The sequence below is a fragment of the Bufo bufo genome, chromosome 6 (genome assembly GCF_905171765.1).
Source record: "Bufo bufo chromosome 6, aBufBuf1.1, whole genome shotgun sequence".
Classification (NCBI taxonomy): Eukaryota; Metazoa; Chordata; class Amphibia; order Anura; family Bufonidae; genus Bufo; species Bufo bufo.
In genome coordinates, this window is record NC_053394.1 from 66,459,793 (window position 1) to 66,481,522 (window position 21,730).

The 21,730-nt window shown below is 42.1% G+C and overlaps 1 protein-coding gene across 2 annotated transcripts in view; it reads left to right on the top strand.

The window, feature by feature from the left end:
- Positions 1-21,730, top strand: part of FBXW4 (F-box and WD repeat domain containing 4) — a 192,736-nt gene that overhangs the window by 58,350 nt on the left and 112,656 nt on the right. For both annotated transcript variants that reach the window (XM_040435583.1, XM_040435582.1), the window contains 2 exons: positions 3,021-3,153; positions 8,000-8,094. In XM_040435583.1, the coding sequence (XP_040291517.1) occupies positions 3,021-3,153; positions 8,000-8,094 (228 nt within the window). The remainder of the gene's footprint in view (positions 1-3,020; positions 3,154-7,999; positions 8,095-21,730) is intronic.

Consider the following 21,730-nt stretch of genomic DNA (forward strand, 5'->3'; position numbering starts at 1 on the left):
ACTGAGCTGCTGCAGTATTGCATGTTGTCCAAGTCAATGACTGAGCATTTGGCACATTGGCTTTAAGCAAAAAAATTCACCAGCAGGGTATTGTCTAGTAATTGCTCAAAAAACATTAAAGTCCCGTCACCGTTTTCATCATATGTGTTGGAAAAAGTGTAATGGAGTCTTCATAAAGATGGCTTTCATCTCGTCTACCATATTGCACCAAATACATTGATGAATCTGCCTGCAGAGTAAAAGCTGCAGCTACTCCCCACTGTATCTGATGTAGGGGTGGGGTCCGGAATAGTGGAACCCCCTTCATATGCAGTTATAGGATCTGAAGACGTGGGTTGAACATTACTTATATTCTCTCATAGAACCCATCGAGACCTGGAAATATTAGGTTAAACTGATGACTGGGCTGAGGAGCTGCCAATTTTGGAGACAGGTGGTAAAAAAATTTAAATGGTGGCATTAGTAGAAATAGCTGTAAAATTGGTTGGATGGAAGGAGCGAGTCTCCAACGCAGGGTCCAGGGATAAGATTTCCTAAGGTTGCTTATGTGCCATTGTTTGTCGTTCCTATGTTTTGGCATTTTTAGTACTTTTTGATCTCCTCGGTATCTCCCATTTGTCATGGAAGGTTACAACTTTTGCCCCAACACGTAGAAATAAGACAATGTAGTTCTTCAAAGGTACAATGTATCTGAAGCCTAAACCTAGGCTGAGGTCATGGCTTTTTGAAGATTCACACTAAAATGTCAGTATGAGCAGAAGAGTGTTAGAAGATAATCCTCTTCATAAAAGAGATAAACGGTCTGACTCATTCAACAGCAAGCTCTGCCGCATTGCTTAAAGGTGAGTTCAATGGGTGAGCCTGCCGAGGCAGGTAGGAAGTGCAGCTCTGCAGCATCACCTTTTGTGTTAAGTGCCAACTGCATAGGAAAATGTGAAGACATCAGGCGGCTGATCCGTTCAGCATCCTCAAAGTGATGTGAGAAGAGAGAAAAAAAGTTTGGTGTGGAATTTTTAATGGAATCCTTACTTAAGTAAGCCTGGACATGGGCATGTAAAGGAATTATATCAATTATGTTTGCTTTGAGCAGCATTTTATAGCTGGAAACATTATAAGTAAGATTTACTTTGATCCCTAATGTGCGGTTTAATCGTCTTTTTCCTGTCCTATCGCTCGTCTTGCCGCGTGACTCATCCGTATGATTGCAGGGCTCAGTGCCGGAGCACAAGCACAAATCATACGGCTCTTGAGGCCGACCATATATCATCATTTTCATTTTTTTTTTTTTTTTTTTTACGACAGGGTCACATTACCTTATTGAATTGGTGAGTTTTTCATAAAGCGGCACACATCATTAAAACTGTCTAAGGCTACTTTCACACTTGCGCTGTTATTTTCCAGTACTGAGATCCGGCAGAAAATGTTTTGTTTAGTCCTGAATGCATTCTGAACGGAAAGAGATCCATTCAGGGATGCATCAGGATTCCATTTTGTGACCGAGCATAAAACCGCTGCAAGCCGCGGTTTTGTGTCCAGTCATAAAAACGAAAAAAAAATATATTAAATAACTGATCGGACATTGGAAACAATGTAAGTCAATGGTGACGGATCCGTTTTTTATGGAGCCTAAAAAACAGGATCCGTTTTATTTCAGACAACGACATTCTAGCGGAACAAATGCATCCTGATGCGCAAAATCAAAACGTATCCGTTTAATTCTGGTATTGAGATCCTCTGCCGGATCTCAATACCGGAATTAACACCGCAAGTGCGAAAGTAGTCTAAGGGTCCTTTTACACGGGAAGACTTGTTAATGAGCACCATTTGATGATAACAGCATGTCGATCAGTTAAGTGCAGTTTCGGCGCGGAGTACTGGGACGAGCATTTGGTAACACGATCATTCGTCGCCATGCTGTTTGCATTTGTCAGCAGCACATCACTGCCGATTCTCACATAGTCAGTGAAGGAGGGTCTGTTCATGCAATTTAAAGGGGGTGTACACAGGGCGGTGTTTACCAGGGCGGAAGTTACCATCACCAGAGAAATAATGGCCTTCCAGTATGTAAAGGCCCCTAGCATTAAAGGTCTTGTCTCACTTCAGCAACTGGCATTTATCATGTAGAGAAAGTTAATACAAGGCACTTACTAATGTATTGTGATTGTCCATATTGCCTCCTTTGCTACTTGATAAATTTTTCCATTACATTATACACAACTTGTATCCAGGGGTTATGGCAGCAGCGCAGTTATGAGGTGGTCCCGCTGTTTCCTATAATACACAAGCACAGCCACCGCTGATGGATTGGAGGGTGGTCGTAACCATGGAAACGAGCAGTGTATACTGTGATGGAAAAATGAGTCCAGCCAGCAATGAAAAAAAATGGAAGCCAGACTTGTGCCATGGCCAGCTTTTCTGGTGCCGCAAGTATTCAAAATAGATCGCAATGCAGGTTCCATGCTTCTAGAGCAGTTTTAAAGGGGTTTTCTGAGATTTTTTTCAACTGATGCTCTATGGATAGGTCATCAGTATCTGATCGGAGGGGGGCGGACGCCCAGGACCCCGGCCAATCAGCTGTTTGCACTGGCGCTCGCAGCTTTGCCTAGACTATGTGACGTCATGTTCAGCTCATTGAATGGGGCTGAGTTGCAATACCAAGCACAGCCACTGTACAATGTACGGCACTGTGGTTGGTGAGCTGAGAGAAGGCCGCAGCCCTACTGTGAGTGTCGTTGGCCTCTCAAACAGCTGACACCCAATTTTCCAGTTAGAAAGCCATAAAAAAAAAAATTACCAGTACATGTAGATTTTTATTTTTTGTGCTCTATTTAACCCATGTCCCCAGCTTCTTTTATTTCTCGATATGAGGTCATTTAAGTTGTTGTTCTCAATGTCTTTTAAGGTCATTTGCGAGCAGGGCACAGGGTATACCTGCCGTCTTTTTATAGCTGCACGCGCCATACAAAACAATTCTCTCCTTTGATTCAGTTAATGAATCTCTGACTTCGATCTTTCTGCAGGGATGGAAAGATCGCCCTTCACAATCTTCACAGCGCTGCCAGCATCCAGTTCACTGCACACGAGCAGGATGTGAACTGCGTGGATTGTCATGGAGGAATTATAGTCAGCGGCTCCAGGGACAGGACTGCCAGGGTAAGTCCTCTTCAAGCTGTCACTCAATCATTTCATTTGACCGCTGACTCCCAGACGGACGGTGCACAGAAGAGATTGAGTACTGCAGTAAAGACATTACTCACGCTCATGGCGAAAGTTGATTAGCTAAAAAGGTACGTGTAGTGCAGAGCAGCAGCTGGACGCGTGCCACAATACAACTCTCATCGCCATTCCTCCCTTATATTTCATGGAGATTGAACATCACCGCTCTGGCAATTATTTTAAAGGGGTGGCTCGATACTGTGACGTGTTTAACCCCTTGCGGTCAGTAACAAGAAGCCAAGCATGCAGTCTTTCAAAAACAAAAAAAAAAAAGCACGATTTTGTACCCATGGTATATGACTTAATTGAACCTATCAGCAGTGCATATATGGGACATATATGTCACTAACGGGAGGCCGTGCCAATGGGGCTGAGGTTCAATACCAAGCACAGCTGCTGTACAACATATGGCGCTGTGCTTAGTAATCTGCAGGAAGACCACAGAACTCGCCAGAGCTCCAGTGAGCACCACGGCTTCCTCAAACAGCTGATCGGCTGGGGTGCCGGGACTCGGACCCCTGCCGATGTGATAATGTTGACCTATCCTGAGGATAGGTCATCATTATCTTTTTCAGGATAACCCCTTTAAAATTTTTCAAAGGTTTCCAGTAAAATGCCCGTTAGGACATTCTTTGGGTGTACCCTATAGATGCCCATTTGTAATATTATACATAATAGACGGATTATTTTGAGGAGTTGTAACGAACTAAAAAAAAAATGGCTGCTTTCTTTCACAAATGGTGCCACACCCGTTCTTGGGTTGTGTTTGGTACTGCGCTTAGCTTCGTTGAGCTGTAGTACTGCACACAAGCTCTAAACAGGTGTGATGTTGGAAGTGAGCAGCCATGTTTTTTTAATACTAATAAGCCCCTATAATGATTTGAACGATCATTGATAATAAGAACTTAGAAAGTGCTTTGTGCCATTCCCCTGTTATTCCTTCTGGAAATATATTAATAACCTGACAACTGGACATTAACATCCCCTGTGTCAGTGGGGCATGTTCCCATCATCTATGAAAGCCAATGAATTCCAATATTTCCTGTGCTCCTGTCACTCTGTTGGGCAAGTCTTCTAATTGGTTATATACATTTAAGGTGCCCATGCATCTCCAATAGCTGACAGGCGAACACTTTTCTATCTGTTCCGACTCCGACCCTGTTGCAATGATTTATCTCCTGGGAGAACAGAGGGAATTGGGTGATGGAATTCAGAATACCCAATCCTTTTCTCACCGGACATCGAAGAACAGTCTGGGGCTCCCCATACACCTTTGTTGTCCGTCCCTGCCAAAACCGGCGGCTTTGCCAACGATTCTCTAATGTGCATGGGGTCTGTCTTTAGTCATCTGTATTCAGCCAGCAATGTTCTGGAAGTTCATTGACATTCCAGACTTTCAAAATTATCCGATCACTAGATGCCAAATTTAGGGAAATTTATGTTATTGAAAAACTAGTCGTTTCTGGAAAAGGGGCAAAAGGTGGTCTGGAGATGAGACGTCCTGCATTGTTACAACAGACACTAGTCTCGGGCTGATATTATATTTTCCCTCCTCCCTCCAAGAGCTGTAGAACTCTATAAAACACTTCCAGGCAGTGTCTGCGGGGAATAATCTGACATTGCAGTTAAAACACTCAAACTGGTTTCTCCAGAGCAATGTCCTGCAGAAATCGTGTTTCCAGCTGGTTGTACTACTGTTACTCATGTGGGAATTTGTGCCGTTTGATCTAAACAGGCACCTAGAAAGGGTTAATGAGCACCGAAGGCTGAGCTTATTTAAACTTTTCTGTATTCAGAACGTTTTATTTTTTTTTTTTCTTTCGATTATTATTTTTTTATATCCTAAAAGTTAGATCTTACTGCTATACAGGTTCAAGGCACATTGGAGAAGGTTTATCCAAAGGTGGAGTATTTGCTCAGGGTGGTTGGTGGTTCTCCTAACCTCTGTATATGACTTGTCCAAGCTTACACGTAAAGTTTAGGACTATGTAAAAATATCTGGTCTGGTTTGCTTTACCATATATTACGTAGTGCACAATATAAAAACTTACTTTGGTGGATCTTTGAATTTTTCTTAAGTCAGTTGCTCCATATCCTGAATCTTGTTAGTACGAATAAACCATTGGAGAATTGTTGGTGGGCAGAAAGCTTCTAGGGAAAGGGGGAATGCAGGTTTTGGTGGGATTTGGTAAGTGATGCAGAAGAAAGCAACATTACCTTTATTTTTAGATGTTGTTATCATGGAGAAAGAAAAGAGCCCCAGGTTCTTGAGAAGGAAACAGTCTGAGAGTGAATGGCGCATTTCACCACTGGGCATAGGAGATGATCTCAAAAAGAGTGAGAGAGCAGGGGGAACGTAGTGAAGTGGGGGTTAATTATAGGAAATCTGTGAGTTGGGAAGGATCCAAACCAGGATGTTCAGGGGTACACAGTTTTCTTGCAGCACTGGTGTCCTGCTTTTGAATCCGACCAAGGGCAACATCTGCATGGAGTTCCTTGGTATGTTCCTCCTATTTTTGCTTGAGTTTCCTCGGAGTATCCTGGTTTCCTCCCACTCTCAGACCTACAGATGGCCCCCTGAGTACCCTCTATGAAATGTTGCACTTGGAACCTTTTGTGGCAGAGTCATGCAACATATGTACCTCCTAAATTTCCTGGCAAAAAGTCAGAAGGCGTCAAAGCTGTCTGTAGCCCTGGTAAGTAATGAAGGTCTGCTTCCATCTCTTCCGTGATGCGGGTTTGCTCCAGTCCTCCAATCCCGTCAGGTCAGCTGTGACATGGTACCTGTAAGGATCTTGTAGATGGATTGGTATTACCCCTGAATGCTGATTTTTAATCTGACCTGTTTGCAAAATTGCTACATGTTATTATATATGATGATTGTAGCAGATAAAACAGAAAGGTCATCTTCGCCTTTCCTATTGTTTTCACCCCATAGCATCTGGTATTTGTTTTATTCTTGTAGCTTAGGTGAAAACTCTTTCACATTTTACTCCTTTTCCTTACTCCACATTTGTCTGGTTTTGGTAGCAATACATTTTACATTGGTTAGCTTGATTTAAGCAGCCCTTATTTGTACGATATGTATTGAGCACCTATGTGGCGCAGGTGGGTAAATGCGACCATATTTGCTCTCCATTCATTTTTTATACATGAAGCAATACTTTGGGTGGAGGAGAGGAGTCCCACATTAATGGGAGCTCTAAATGCAGAAAGTGTGACTGGGACGGAGGACTCAGCGGAGTGTTGATTACTGTTAAGCCCAGAGAAGCTGCTAATGTACATTCCACACTGATAGTCAAGAGATAGGCTGCTCCCAGCAATATTTTTAACCTGTTGAAGATAGGGAAGCTTAGGCTAGTTAAGCTTGCCACCTTCGTTTGGTTACTCTCGGTGCGATAGTAAATTCCTGTTGACATGAATAAAACACAATCCCCTTTGTGGTCAACAAACACGTGCGTGAAAAGAATTCTGAAGATTTTGGGATCTTTTGTGAATAAAGAAGGAGCTTAAGCATAAAAACACAAACATTCATCAGAGAAGATCTCCTGTAATCAGAAGAAGACAGCTCCAGCAGTGGTCTAAGAAGCAGCTTTCAATCATGCTTTTCTAGAAATAGATATACCGATTTTCTTTGGGACTAAGACATTACACCTCACAATAAGATGCACATGTGACACGGCTGAAGACAAAAAGTCTCTCCTTGCTACCTACAGATGTCCCATACATTGCAAAGACAAGGAAGTGGAGGGGACACCCATGTGCGGGTTTAAATGCGCTGTAATATTTCCCAAGGGCAGGCATTTTTTAATACCGTTACAATGGGCTGATTTTCTAATTCAGTTTATAATGTAATATACCAAAATGTAAGATATGCTTTTTAACAATTTATTATACCATATCCTAAGGAGTAAGAGCATAAATTTGATGCATGCTCCTTCCAGCATGTATTTGGGATAGGGAATATCCAGATAAGGCTATGTTCTTACTAGCGTGGTGAATCTGGGAACCTTATCCGATCCGGCAGAAACCCGGCATTTATACTTGAAAAGCGTCCAGGTCACTGCCATAGCGCATTATAGTCAATGGGTATCTGGCAATGCCGGGCACGGTGCGCTCCAGGAGCCTGATCCTCAGCCGGATCAAGCTACCGGAATTCAAACATAACCATGAATGGGGCCAAAAAACAACAACTTTCTGTCAGTGTGGCCTTTCTCAAGTCATATAGAGTTAACCGAGGCTTCTGCTGCAAGTAGCTGGAAAGCTCCTATCCCTTCAGCTACTTCCGTCAAGCCTTGGATTTTTTTTTGCATCTTAGGTTAAAGGACCCTTTCAGGTAGCACCTTCCCAAGGTGTGTGTTTCCACCAGTTCCTGCAGTAACTGTTTATAACGTAGACAGCGTTTAAAGGTGCGCCAACATTTTCCACAATGGCTCCCACTGTGTGATACTAAATGTACATGGCTGCTAGACACTTTAGTCCAATTATTCACCAACTATTGGTTGACTTATTTTGTGCCATCGTTTTAGCAGAGTTTTGGAGCAAATTGTATCATCTTAAACCCGCACTACCTTGTACCAGCTGGAAACCCGAAACAGACAAGCTTGGTGCAGTGGACTATTTTTTGGGCACATTGGTTCATAATTGGGTCTACAACTTGATGTAACATTATATACCAGAAATACACCATTTTTTTTAATGCATTTCATAGTTAGTTCTAGTTACAATCACATTTGTAAATTTGCCTCTCTGAAACTTTTCTTTGTTATTGCAAACCTTACAGGTATGGTCTCTTTCGTCCACCACAGACGGGCGATGGCTGCACACCATTCAAACAGAAGACAGAGTCTGGTCGGTTGCCATAAACCCTCTTTTAAGGTATCAAAAGTCTTCAGTGCAGCAGCATCTAACTAATCTTTAGCTTTTCTGCATTTTTGTGTTATCTGCTTAAGACACATTATGTTTTACGTTGCCCTGCAAATCCATTAACAGATCTTTTTTTGTGAAAAAAAAATGTTGGATCAATGCCATTGCTTCAATCCTATATGAGGGAATAACCTGAAAATAATGGTAAGTTTGATCATGTTGGAACCTAAGGGAGCCGTGCTGTGATTGACAGCCGCACTTCCACTGTAACTGCATGGAGTGTAGAAGCCTCTGATCCTAGTAGTTTAAAAGGGACCTAAACCTTTCCTAAAAGCCTCTCAGAGTGTTCTGCACTTTCATGTTTCATTGGCTCTGCTCAGTTTTTCCAGTTCCATTTGCAGTACAGATCTATAGAAAGTAAATGGGATCTGTTTTCAGCACGCTGGAAAAGCTGAGCAGAGCCAATGAAGCTACAATTTGATCTTTTAAATAAAGGAAGTAATCCCCCCAGCTTTTAAATGAGCAAACATCATGACTAACCATATACAGTACTTATTTTTTATACCTCTAACAACCCATCCTGTAAAAGCTAACTTGTTATTGTTAGCAAACCGTGTTAAATAAAATAAAAAACTAGATTTTTGTACTTAGCATAAAATCTGTTTCTCTTCCGTTCATTGGGGCCGACAGGCTTGGCCATGGGTATAACTGTTGCCACTAGGAGGTGGACACTAAGCACAATAGGTGTGATCTCCTCCCTTCAGCTATACCCTTCCTACAGGGACTAACCTAAATCAGTTAGTGCAAAAGCAGCAGGAGAAGCAAGACAAAAAACCACACTATGTACAAACCCAGAACCACACAGACCCGAAAAGGCCCCTAAACAAAAGAATGGGTGGGAACTGTGTCCTTCAATGAGCGGAAGAGAAACAGATTTTACGGTAAGTACAAAAATCTAGTTTTCTCATCCGTATCATTAGGGGACACAAGCTTGACCATGAGACGTTACAGAGCTGTTCCCAATGGTGGGCATAACAAGCACCCCTCCTTATCAATCAGAGAACCACGGTCTGCAAAACTCTACGCTCCAGAGAAGCGTCAGAGGATGCAAAGGTGTGCACTCTGTAAAACTTGGAAACATTTTGCAAAGAGTGCAAAGACGACCAGGATAAGACAGGTCTGGACAAAATGAAGGGAAAATAATCTCCTCATTTAGATGGAATTCTGACACCACCTTCGGCAGGAAGGACTGAACAGGCCAAAGGACCACCTTATACTGATGGAGGATCAGAAAAGGCGACCGACAAGAAAGAGCCGCGAGTTCCGACACCCTACGGATGGAAGTGATTGCCACCAAAAACACCACCTTGTAAGACGGGAAGCGAAGCGACACCTGCTGCAAGGATCAAATGGAGAAGACTGGAGAGTGTTGGATCCTTGGGATCTTAATCTAGTACTCAACGGAGGACGGAAAGGGGGAGCAGCATGCGCCACCCCCTGCAGAAAAGTCCAAACCGCCGAAAGTGAAGCCAAATTCCGCTGAAAAAGAATGGAGAGAGCCAAAGCCTGCCCTTTGAGAGATCTGAGAGCCAGCCCCAAGTCCATGCCCGATTGCAAAAAAGATAAGTCGCAGCAAAGAGAACCGAACGGGAGTCAGCTGATGCCACGCAGGGAGGCCTGCCTCCTACAGACGCTAAGTTAAAACTGATTTAGTTTAGTCCCTGTAGGAAGGGTATAGCTGAAGGGGAGGAGCTTACACTTTTTGTGCTTAGTGTCCGCCTCCTAGCAGCAACAGCTATACCCATGGTCAAGCCTGTGGCCCTCAATGATATGGATGAGAAATACATGTTTTTTTTATGCATTCTGCCAATATAAGAAAAAGCTTTTAAAGTATTCAATTTATTTCAGAGAGGTAAAAACAAAAATATTTCTATCATCCGTTGTCCAGCCAGGAGAAATCATTGAAAAGCAGCTTAGTATGTGCCAAAATAGCAAAAAAATGTCATGCATTACCAATCTTCTGCTGCTGGTCGGATGCTTCTTAGGTCCCCCCACCGGTCTCTACCATCTCCTTCTTCTCGAAACAGACATGTGACAAATCACTGCCTTGCCGCTCCAGCCAGTGATTGGCAGCAGCATTCACATGTCCATGTTGAGATGGAGCAGGAAGTGGAGATATGCAGGGGGACCCAGGAACCGGAGTGGCAGGGGATCGGTAAGGCGAGTTTGATACCTTTTTGTTATTTTAGCACATAGTAAACTGTTTTTTAAATAATCTTTCCCGGCTAAACGAGCCTTCAATGCCAAATTTCGTCTCTCATTTTAAGGGTTAGCTAACTCTGAAGGTGAACGTACATTTTATTCTAAATGTATGGATTCCAAACCAAACTATGAATTTATCCCTCTTTGTGTCTTCAGCATATTGGGAGAGTAAGTAAACAAAAGACAAGATGTGGTACACTGTATATTTTTAGTAGAAAAACCCTAGAGCCCTTCTCCAGGTACATGTGAACTGCTGCTGCTTCGGCTTTGTTATATAGTAATGTGCCACAGTAGTTTGACAGATTGGTGCCGAGAGCACAAAGGCCTGTGTTTTGTCAAGCTTTCAAATGATAGATCAAGTTTTAATCTGTAATAGAAGTTGGATAGACTATGGGTCTTCAGCTTCGTTTTTATATTGCCTCCTTTAGCCCAGATTACACAGACGCTGTTATTTTACGGAATTTAGGATTTATTTCTTCTCCAGACTAATGGGATTGAAAAGTTCATGGAAAAGCAATTTTCTGTCCTAGCACACCAACTTTTCCAAAACTCATTTTTTTTCTAGTATTCCCCAAACAAAGTCACAGAAGAAATAATGTAATATATTTTCGGCATGTGAATCTTCTTTGAAATCCTGATTGGAGCACAGGGAAGTATCGTGCAACGATGAGCACAGGTTTCCATGCAGAGTTCTCTTTGATCATTACCGAAGTGCACATGATGGGTCCCCATGAGTCATTCTGGGCATTGTCTGGAGGGGGTAAAAATAAATAGTGTAAACTCATCATCTGCGTAATATGCATACAGGAAAATTGATCTTACACGAAGTCCCTACAACGTCAACTCTTTTTTTCCTGTCTTTTACTTAGTGTATGGGCCCTGAACATCTAATAAACCTCATTTATTTACAGCACATTGGAAAGTCTTTAGACCCTTTTGACATTTTCACATTTTGTTATCCTGCAACCATGTGCTAAAATATAAAAAAAGTTCAAATTTTCCCTATCATTCTGCACTCAATACCCCATATTGAAAAAGTGAAAATGGAATGTTAGAAATCATTGCTAATTAATTGAAAAGGCAAAACTAAAATCTTGCATTGACATAAGTATTCAGACCATTTACTCAGGACTTGGTTAAAGCACCTTTGGCAGTGATTACAGCCTCCAGTCTTTTGGGGTATGGTAAACTCTGAACACCAGGATTTGAGGATTATCTGCCATTCTTTTCTGCAGATTCTTTCAAGCTCTGTCATGTTGATTGGGGACCGTCAGTGGACAGCCATTTTCAAGTCTCTCTAGAGATGTTCAATTTGGTTCAAGTCAGGGCTGTGGCTGGGCCACTCAAGGACATTCACAGAGTTGTCCCTAAACAACTCCTGTGTTGTCTTGCTGTGTGCTGTCATTGTCTTGTTGGAAGGTAACCCTTCTGCCCAGTCTGAGGTCCAGAGCACTCTGGGTAAGGTTTTCATTAAAAATATCTCTGTACTTTGCTCCATTCAGCTTTCTTTCAACTCTGATGATCTTCCTGTCCCAGCTGCTGAAAAACACCCCCACAGCATGATGGTAGAGAAGGTATTGGGCAGGTGATGAGCAGTGTCTGGTTTCCTCCAGCCATGACGCTTAGCATTGAGGCCAGAAAGTTAAATCTTGGTTTCATCAGACCAGATAATCTTGTTTGTCATAGTCTGAGAGTCATTAAGGTGCTTTTTGCAGACTTTCATGTGTCTTTTACTGAGGAAAGGCTTATTTCTGCCAACTCCGCCAGACAGACCAGATTGGAGGAATGCTGCAGTGATGGTGGATCTTCTGAAAGTTTGTCCCATAGACCGGATCTTTGGAACTTAGCCAGAGTGTCCATTGAGTTCTGGGTCACCTATCTTACCAGAGCCCCTCTCCCCCTAAATTACTTAGATTTGTAGGGTGGCCAGCCTTTGGAAGAGTCCTGGTTGGTTCAATCGTCTTCGGTTTAACAATTATGGAGGCAATTGTGGTCTTGAGAACTTTCAGTGCAGCAGAAATGTTTTTGTACTCCTGTCCAGATCTGTAACTCCACACAATCCTGTCTCTGAGCTCTACAGGCAGTTCTCTCCTCCTTATGGCTTGGTTTTTATTCTGATATTCATTGTTGGTTCTGAGACCTTATGTAGACTGGTGTATCTCTCAAAATCATGTCCAATCAACTGAATTTACCACAGGTGGACTGCAATCAAGCTGTAGAAACATCTCAAAGATGATCAAGAGAAATGAGAGCCCCCCAGAGCTAAATTTCAAGTGTCATAGTAAAGGGTCTGAATACGTATGTCCATGTGAAATTTTTGTTTTTCCTTTTAATAAATTTGCAAAATAGATATTTGTTTTAATTTTAGCTCAAGGCTGAAACGTAACAAAATGTGAAAAAAGTGAAAGGGTCCGAATGCTGTATCAAAAAACAGTTATCAGGTGTAGCATGCTTAATATGTGCAAGAATTAATGTGGCAGCACTGGAAATTCTCCCTTCCTTGTATTGGGGAGATGATAATCCACTTGTTTGGCTTTAATAAGTGAAGTATAAGTATCTCTTCAGTAGTTGATTTCTATCACCAGGGCAGTAGGGTCTGGGCCATAGTTCTTCACTGTGGTGCTTCGCATGCTGGGTGCATTTAGCCTCTCTTGTCAGAATTGGAAAATGTAGTGTATAAACATACAACTTATACATTGTATACATGTTAAATAAATGGATTTTTCCATTTTTAAGGATTTATTTTAGAAAATCAATAGCGTGACATGTACTCATGTTGTTAAATGGAGACTTTAGCAGTCTTGACCTCTCAAACTGCCAAGTTGTAGATGGGTAAGGTGTAAAGCAGTTAGAACATACATAGATGGATGGTGATATTAGTTGCAAGACCAATCTAGCACCATGATGCAAACTGTCTGCAGGGCATCCACTTATTATGAAGTGTCTTGGACTCTCTGCAGACCCTCCATTCTGCTCTTGAGTGACAGCTTAAGTGACCATCTAGGAGACCATTAGAGCAGTCAGTCAAGACTGACTAGTGCAGAGAGTGGAGCGCACTCCATAATAAGGGAACACCCAGCAGACCCATGTTAAATGGTCATGCTAATTTATAGGAAGGGAAAAAAATGTTTTAAAGGCGGTTTTCCATAAATTAGAAACAAGGTACAGCGGCTCACCTCCTCTCTAGAACGGAATAGGTGCACGCCCCCTGGTCCCACCCTCAGGACCAAATGGAAATGCTAATAAAAACAACAGGTGTGGGGGGGCACACTACAGAAGGGAACACCAGGCAGTATATCAGTTAAACACTTTATTGTGTTAAAATGGTTAAGAGCATTCCCCTAAAATATCATAAAATATAAACCTAATACAAATCTAAGTAATGCACACAAGGTATAGCCGCAAAATAGCCGTGGAGCGGCTGGTGATAAATAGTTGTAATCTTAAGTCAATGTCCACAATCACTATGCACCAGCGAATGTCCAAATATACTGGGTCGATGGTTTTGAATAAATGACCCCCAAAGAAACATACAGTCTCAAATTTCGTCCGCGGCACTTGCTGGGTTTAACCTATAACGATAGGCTTAGTACCGCTGCCTTCCACAGTAGGATTAATGTGCTCTAAAAGAGCTCGGTCTTACCGGTCTTCACTGCTATTGATGCAGCGTTGGTCTGTAGGCCGCACACCCGCAGCGTCCCACGTGGTGTGCTTCTGCCTGAACGTAGCGTCCCACGTGACCTGGTATCCAAAGCGACCGGATGCTTCCTTGATGACGTCAGTCTTATGCGACAGCTTTCACAGCACCGCCGCGGAATTGGATTTTCTTTCTTTCTTTACCGGTTTTATTCCTTTACTTTTGGTTCTAGGTGGATCAACGCTCACTCTAACAACCGCCAGACGCGTTTCGGGGTCTCTCGCCCCTTCCTCAGTGGCCTACTGAGTGAACGGATCCTCACTCTTCTATGTACAGCGCACTGGCACCGCCATGGGTACCAGATTCGCCCCCAGCTACGCCAACCTCTTTTTGGCGCAATGGGAAGAGGAGGTCATCAAGCCCAGGCTGGGGACGGATCTGGTACTATGGCGGCGCTACATAGACGACATCCTGTTTATATGGCAAAATACGTCTGAATCTTTGGATGTTTTTCTTCAGGACATTAATATAAATGAAAAAAATTTGGTGTTCAGCCCCACAGTGAGTAAGTTAAAAGTGGAATTTTTGGATTTGGAAATACAGGTAAAGGGGGACCAATTACATTGCAATACTTATTTCAAACCAGTCGCTAAGAACAGCTTTATTAGATATGCTAGCTGTCACCTACCTCGTTGGCTGGTAAATGTGCCAACCAGTCAATTTAGGAGACTCAGGCGAAACTGTACTGAGGATAATAAATTTGAGGAGGAAGCGACTGTGTTGAAGCAACAATTGCTAGAAAGAGATTACCCGGTTCAGGTGATAGATAGGTCACTGGATAAAGTGAAAAAAATGGAAAGAAAAAATTTATTTTTGGCTAGTGAGCCCCAACCACAAGATGAAGTGCTGAGAATTATATTACCATTTAATTCTCAGTATAAAACAATGGAAAAAAGTATCCGAAAACATTGGGGACATTTACTAAATGATAAAGTGATTGGTCCCCTTTTGAGTGAAGTCCCTCAAATCACGTACACCAGGGCAAATAATCTGGCCAGCAAGATAGCTCCAACAGTGAATTTGAGGAAAGAAACCAAGAAACAAGAAAACTGGTTAGCAGTCAATGGGTTTTTTAGATGCGGCAGGTGTGCCAATTGCAAAATCACTAGTTTCCCAAAAAAGACCACAAAAGTAGTATCGACAGTTAACTCATTTTCTTTGGAAATACAGGAATGCCTAACTTGCGATTCCACAGATGTGATATATTTGTTACAATGTGGATGCAAGAAACAATATATAGGCAGGACAAAAAGAACATTAAAAAAGAGAGTAGCGGAACACGTGGCTAATATCAGGAAAGGCCTGGAGACGCACTCCCTATCCAAACATTTTAGAGCAACACACAACAGTGATCCTACGGGGTTGAATTTTGTAGCGATTGAAAAAGTAAAAAAACCCTGGAGAGGGGGGAACCATATTGCACATATGTCGCGTCAGGAATCCCGGAGGATTTTTGAGTACGACACCATCATTCCTAGGGGCCTCAACGCTGAGATGGAGGTGTTTGGGTTTCTGTGAGGGCCTGTCCGGTATGGATGAGACATCGCAGTTTGGTCGTTTATCGACACTGTGATCTCTCCTCCTTGCCGGACGGCTCCTCCCATGCTACAATATTAATATAATACCCCACCTCCGTCTGACAAAGGTATCTCCAAAATATTTCCAAATTATCTCCAGTGAATTTGCCCTCCAATAATGGGAAGAAGCGCAGCAGAAAACGCATGTGGCACATTAGCGGTTTTCATGCGTTCTTTGTGCGTTTTTTGATTTTTGATATTTTGTATGTGACTTTGTAGTCCTCTCCAAATGTCTATATTTTAATGGGGTTTACGTATATATGGTCTATTTATTGTCTTATGTTTTTTTAAATATTGACTTGTTGTTAGGTACAGATATTAATGCACAGATATAAATGTATAGATGATCCGCTCCATTATGGGAGAATCCACTCCATAAAACACATTACACATAAGAAATATGGAGGATGGTGGGCGGAGCTTACCATTTATAAAGAGTGAGGATCCGTTCACTCAGTAGGCCACTGAGGAAGGGGCGAGAGACCCCGAAACGCGTCTGGCGGTTGTTAGAGTGAGCGTTGATCCACCTAGAACCAAAAGTAAAGGAATAAAACCGGTAAAGAAAGAAAGAAAATCCAATTCCGCGGCGGTGCTGTGAAAGCTGTCGCATAAGACTGACGTCATCAAGGAAGCATCCGGTCGCTTTGGATACCAGGTCACGTGGGACGCTACGTTCAGGCAGAAGCACACCACGTGGGACGCTGCGGGTGTGCGGCCTACAGACCAACGCTGCATCAATAGCAGTGAAGACCGGTAAGACCGAGCTCTTTTAGAGCACATTAATCCTACTGTGGAAGGCAGCGGTACTAAGCCTATCGTTATAGGTTAAACCCAGCAAGTGCCGCGGACGAAATTTGAGACTGTATGTTTCTTTGGGGGTCATTTATTCAAAACCATCGACCCAGTATATTTGGACATTCGCTGGTGCATAGTGATTGTGGACATTGACTTAAGATTACAACTATTTATCACCAGCCGCTCCACGGCTATTTTGCGGCTATACCTTGTGTGCATTACTTAGATTTGTATTAGGTTTATATTTTATGATATTTTAGGGGAATGCTCTTAACCATTTTAACACAATAAAGTGTTTAATTGATATACTGCCTGGTGTTCCCTTCTGTAGTGTGCCCCCCCACACCTGTTGTTTTTATTAGGTTTTCCATAAATGACTTCTTTTCACTCTAAGGTGTATTTTCATCAATTACTGTAGCTTCCATCTCCTTACTTTTAGCTTTTTTTTTTTTCTTCAAATTTTACTTCATTTCCAGTTTTCTCTTATCCCCCATGCTTGAATCCTACTTCCTGGTTTGTCATGTGGCTGCTGTCCCATCATGCCTTAGGGCAGTGAGATGTGTCCTGACATCAGCAGAACATGTGACACTAACCTCACCCCTTATTTTTACCAGCGACACTTCCTACGTCCTACATTTCAAGGCTCCAATGCAGAACTTAACCTACAACTGAGTAACAAAACGGATTTGCCTCGGGGTGCGATGGTAGGCTGATAACTTTAGAATTAAGGCAGTTTTGATAAATGGTGGTATTTGGGGAACGTGATATAACAGCGATATCTGTTGGGCAGGGTACATTTATCAAGCATATTTTTTTATTGAAATAAAGTTTTTCATATACAAAAAAATGCACAGTTTCAGACTCATTTTAGTGACATCCATATGAGGAGCAGGTTACATAACTCTTAGTGTAAATACAAAAGCCTCCCCCCCCCCCCCAAACAATAATAGGGCATTAGTGGCACAACCTCTTTGATCCATCTAGATTCATAGTGCAAAGTGGAGAGCGTTTCCTAACGGTGCAGTGTCCTGGACTGTCTGCACTGAATACCCCCCCAACACCTCTGCTATGCTTCTGAGTGACCGCTATACTACTGTCAGTAGTTTGGGTGGGGTATAAACTGCTGACAGATTTCTTTTAAAAATGAAAAGCCTAAAGTGGTAGAGCAGAGACAGCGTTCCCTTTATTTACCCTTTATACTGTTGACCCTTTGAGCTTATGCCTTGTCAGACCAGTGTCCCCTTTACCCCGGCTCCAGTTTGAAGCTGTTCGCCATGGACGTCCACACTTACTGTCACAATATTTACTCAGAGCGTTTCCTTTTATAGGACTGAATGATAGATTTGTCCGCAAAGGAGGGAGAGGGGGGGGGACTGCAGCCCTTTATTGACTAGATTTAAATCAGTCACCCATTTTATGTGAGACCATGAGATTCTCCCTCCGCCCCAATTATCCATCCAGTCTCCACTCCATGCAAATTCTTCTTGAATTAGAGACCATTATCCACGTCATTAATTCTTCAATTTGATGGCTGGTATAGCAGGGCCTGCAACACACTACTGACCTCAGATAATGGAAACCACTCTTTAACATATTGATGATGAGAGAAGTTAATTAAAATTCCTTGGGAGTGAAGGTGTCAGCCAGCCTATAAACCTGTCATTTGACAACAGATCTGAGTGATCTACAATAGGAGAAAAGGAGAGAGGAAAAATAGGTGTTCAGAAGAGTGGAGAGAGATCAGAAGGAGATACATTTCCTAAAATAATAACCGAGCCTCTCTTAGCATGGGCGAGCAGTTCCAGAGATCAGACTGTGCTTGGCAAAGTGCAGAAGACTTGTGGCCATGGCAGTATTTTAGCACAGCTAAAGGACCCTTGACCAAATCTCAAATACAGTGTGTGTGTTCTCCATATGGATGCGGAGGACTTCACAGATAATGCTATTTGTTCATGCCTCGTCATGATAATATAGCAGAACACATGTTGCTTTTAGAAAATATACCCCATGGGGCAATAACTTATACACTGATTAAATGAACATCTCAAGGATCAACCGTGCTCCTCAACTCCGCCGCGCATAACTGATTAAGATCCCACAGAGGATTGAAGGATTGTAAATTCAACGGTGGTCCAACTCTTTTGTGTTTCCACATTTTTCAAGCCATAAAATTGAGACATCACAGCAAGTTTTTAATTTTTAATACACATTCTGTCAAAATCCACTATTTTTAAGAATAATCCAAGATAAAAGATCCAAACTCGAGGCAAACAAGAGCTCTGAGGCTTGCGAACCAGATGATTTCTCTTAAAGGAAATGGAAATAAGTGCAGACAGTTCGGCAATCAGTCAGTTTGTTCCCCATAGCCTTAGACTTAGTGCTCACTCACACGACCGTAGTGTTGTGCGGATCCGCGAAACACAGATATCGGCCGCGTGCATTCCTCATTTTGCAGACCGCACATGGCCGGCACTATGATAGAAATGCCTATTCTTGTTTGCAATTGCCACGAAATTGAACTACAGATGCGGACAGCTCACAGTGTGCTGTCCGCATCTTTTGCGGCCCAATTGAAATGAATGGCACCCTTTTGAAGGGGTTTTCTGTATTCATTTAATACTGATGACCTAGCCTCAGGATAGGTCATCAGTATCTGGTAGGTTTGTGTCCAACTCCTGGGACCTCCACCAATCCGCTTTTTAAAGAGGCTGTGGAGCTCCGGTGAGCGCTGTGGCCTCACAGCTTGCCAACACAGTGCCATCTATTGGCTAATGGCTGTGCTTGGTATTGCAGCTCAGCCCCTTTGTCATATGCTTCAATTTTTTGCATTCAGCACAATTTGACTCCACCGTCTGAATATACTTTTTAGCTGCCAATACACATGAGATAATTGTCAGACGAAATGAAAAATGCCGGATTTTGCCCATTTCAGCCGACAGCTATTTGGAAATTATACAGTAATGATTGTTCATGATGGCCAAAGGGACACTGTCATCTGTCAAAAATGTGATCTGTCAAGCCAAATGATAAGACAAATTTGGTCAATCATTTGCCACTTTGCAGAAGTTTAAAGGGGCAGATTTATGAAACTTGTCTAAAAGAAAAACTGCCTTTTTCACCCATAATTAATCACAGCACAACTTTTATTTCATATTCTGCTGCCCTACGATGGCTTGATATGGGCAGCAAAGGTTCATAAATCCCAGAGTTTTCTTTTCTTTCAACGAACTACCTGACGTTTGATTAGTCGCATATTGGGCAATTAAAATTATTAGTCTAAGGCCTCATGCACACAGCCATATCTGTTTTGCGGTCCGCAGACCACAAATCTGCAAAATACGGATGCGGTCCGTGTGCCATCTGTGTGTTTTATTTTATTTTATTTTTTGCAAACCCATTGACTTCAGTGGGGCTGTTGTCTGCATTTTGCTGACATATTTGAGTGTTTTCTGCATCTGTATGTCAGATAGAATATGTCTGCAAAATGCGGAACGCGGACCCATTTAAATCAATAAAGAAATTTTGCGGATTTGTGGTTTACAGACCACAAAATTTTGTAGTAAGCTGCGTGTTTTAATATATATATATATAAAATTTAAAATACAGTGGATATAAAAAGTCTACACACCCCTGTTAAAATGTCAGGTTTCTGTGATGTAAAAAAATGAGACAAAGATAAATCATTTCAGAACTTTGTCCACCTTTAATGTGACCTATAAACTGTACAACTCAATTGAAAAACAAACTGAAATCTTTTAGGTGGAGGGAAGAAAACAAAAAAAAATAATTATGTGGTTGCATAAGTGTGCACACCCTCTTATAACTGGGGATGTAGCTGTGTTCAGAATTAAGCAATCACATTCAAAATCATGTTAAATAAGTCAGAATACACCTGCCATCATTTAAAGTGCCTCTGATTAACCCCAAATAAAGTTCAGCTTCTCTAGTTGGTCTTTCCTGAAATTTTCTTAGTCACATCCCACAGCAAAAGCCATGGTCCACAGAGAGCTTCCAAAGCATCAGAGGGATCTCATTGTTAAAAGGTATCAGTCAGGAGAAGGGTACAAAATAATTTCCGATGCATTAGATATACCATCGAACACGGTGAAGACAGTCATCATCAAGTGGAGAAAATATGGCACAACAGTCTCATTTCCAAGAACTGGACGTCCCTCCAAAATTGATAAAAAGACGAGAAGAAAACTGGTCTGGGAGGCTACCAAGAGGCCTACAGCAACATTAAAGGAGCTGCAGGAATATCTGGCAAGTACTGGCTGTGTGGTACATGTGACAACAATCTCCCGTATTCTTCATATGTCTGGGCTATGGGGTAGAGTGGCAAGAAAAACATTCAAGCCACATTTTGCAAAAACACATCTGAAGTCTCCCAAAAGCATGTGGGAAAAGGTGTTATGGTCTGATGACACCAAGGTTGAACTTTTTGGCCATAATTCCAAAAGATATGTTTGGTGCAAAAACAACACTGCGCATCACCAAAAGAACACCACCCTCACAGTGAAGCTGGTGGTGGCAGCATCATGCCAAGGGGCTGTTTTTCTTCAGCTGGAACTGGGGCCTTAGTTAAGCTAAAGGGAATTATGAACAGTTCCAAATACCAGTGAATATTGGCACAAAACCTTCAGGCTTCTGCTAGAAAGCTGAACATGAAGAGGAACTTCATCTTTCAGCATGACAACGACCCAAAGCATACATCCAAATCAACAAAGGATGTATGCTTTGAGCCCAAACCTAAATCCGATTGAAAATCTGTGGGGTGATCTGAAGAGGGCTGTGCACAGGAGATGCCCTCGCAATCTGACAGATTTGGAGTGTTTTTGCAAAGAAGAGTGGTCAAATCTTGCCAAGTCCAAATGTGCCGTGCCATACCCCAAAAGACTGAGTGCTGTAATAAAATCAAAAGGTGCTTAAACAAAGTATTAGTTTAAGGGTGTGCACACTTATGCAACCATATTATTTTATTTTTTTATTTTTTATTCCCTCTACCTAAAAGATTTCAGTTTATTTTTTAATTGAGTTGTACAGTTTATAGGTCACATTAAAGGTGGATAAAGTTCTGAAATGATTTATTTTTGTCAAATTTTTTTACATCACAGAAACCTGACATTTTAACAGGGGTGTGTAGACTTTTTTTTTTATATCCACTGTGTATATATTCGTGTAAAGATGTGAGCTTTAGCGTGCTCCCATCTTTTAACTGATGCGTTATGCTGTTTAGCTTACTGGTGCTGGGCAGTGTGCCTTTGTTTTTTCAGCTTTGATCAGTGCCCTGCCAACAGATCATTTAGCAATTGCATCC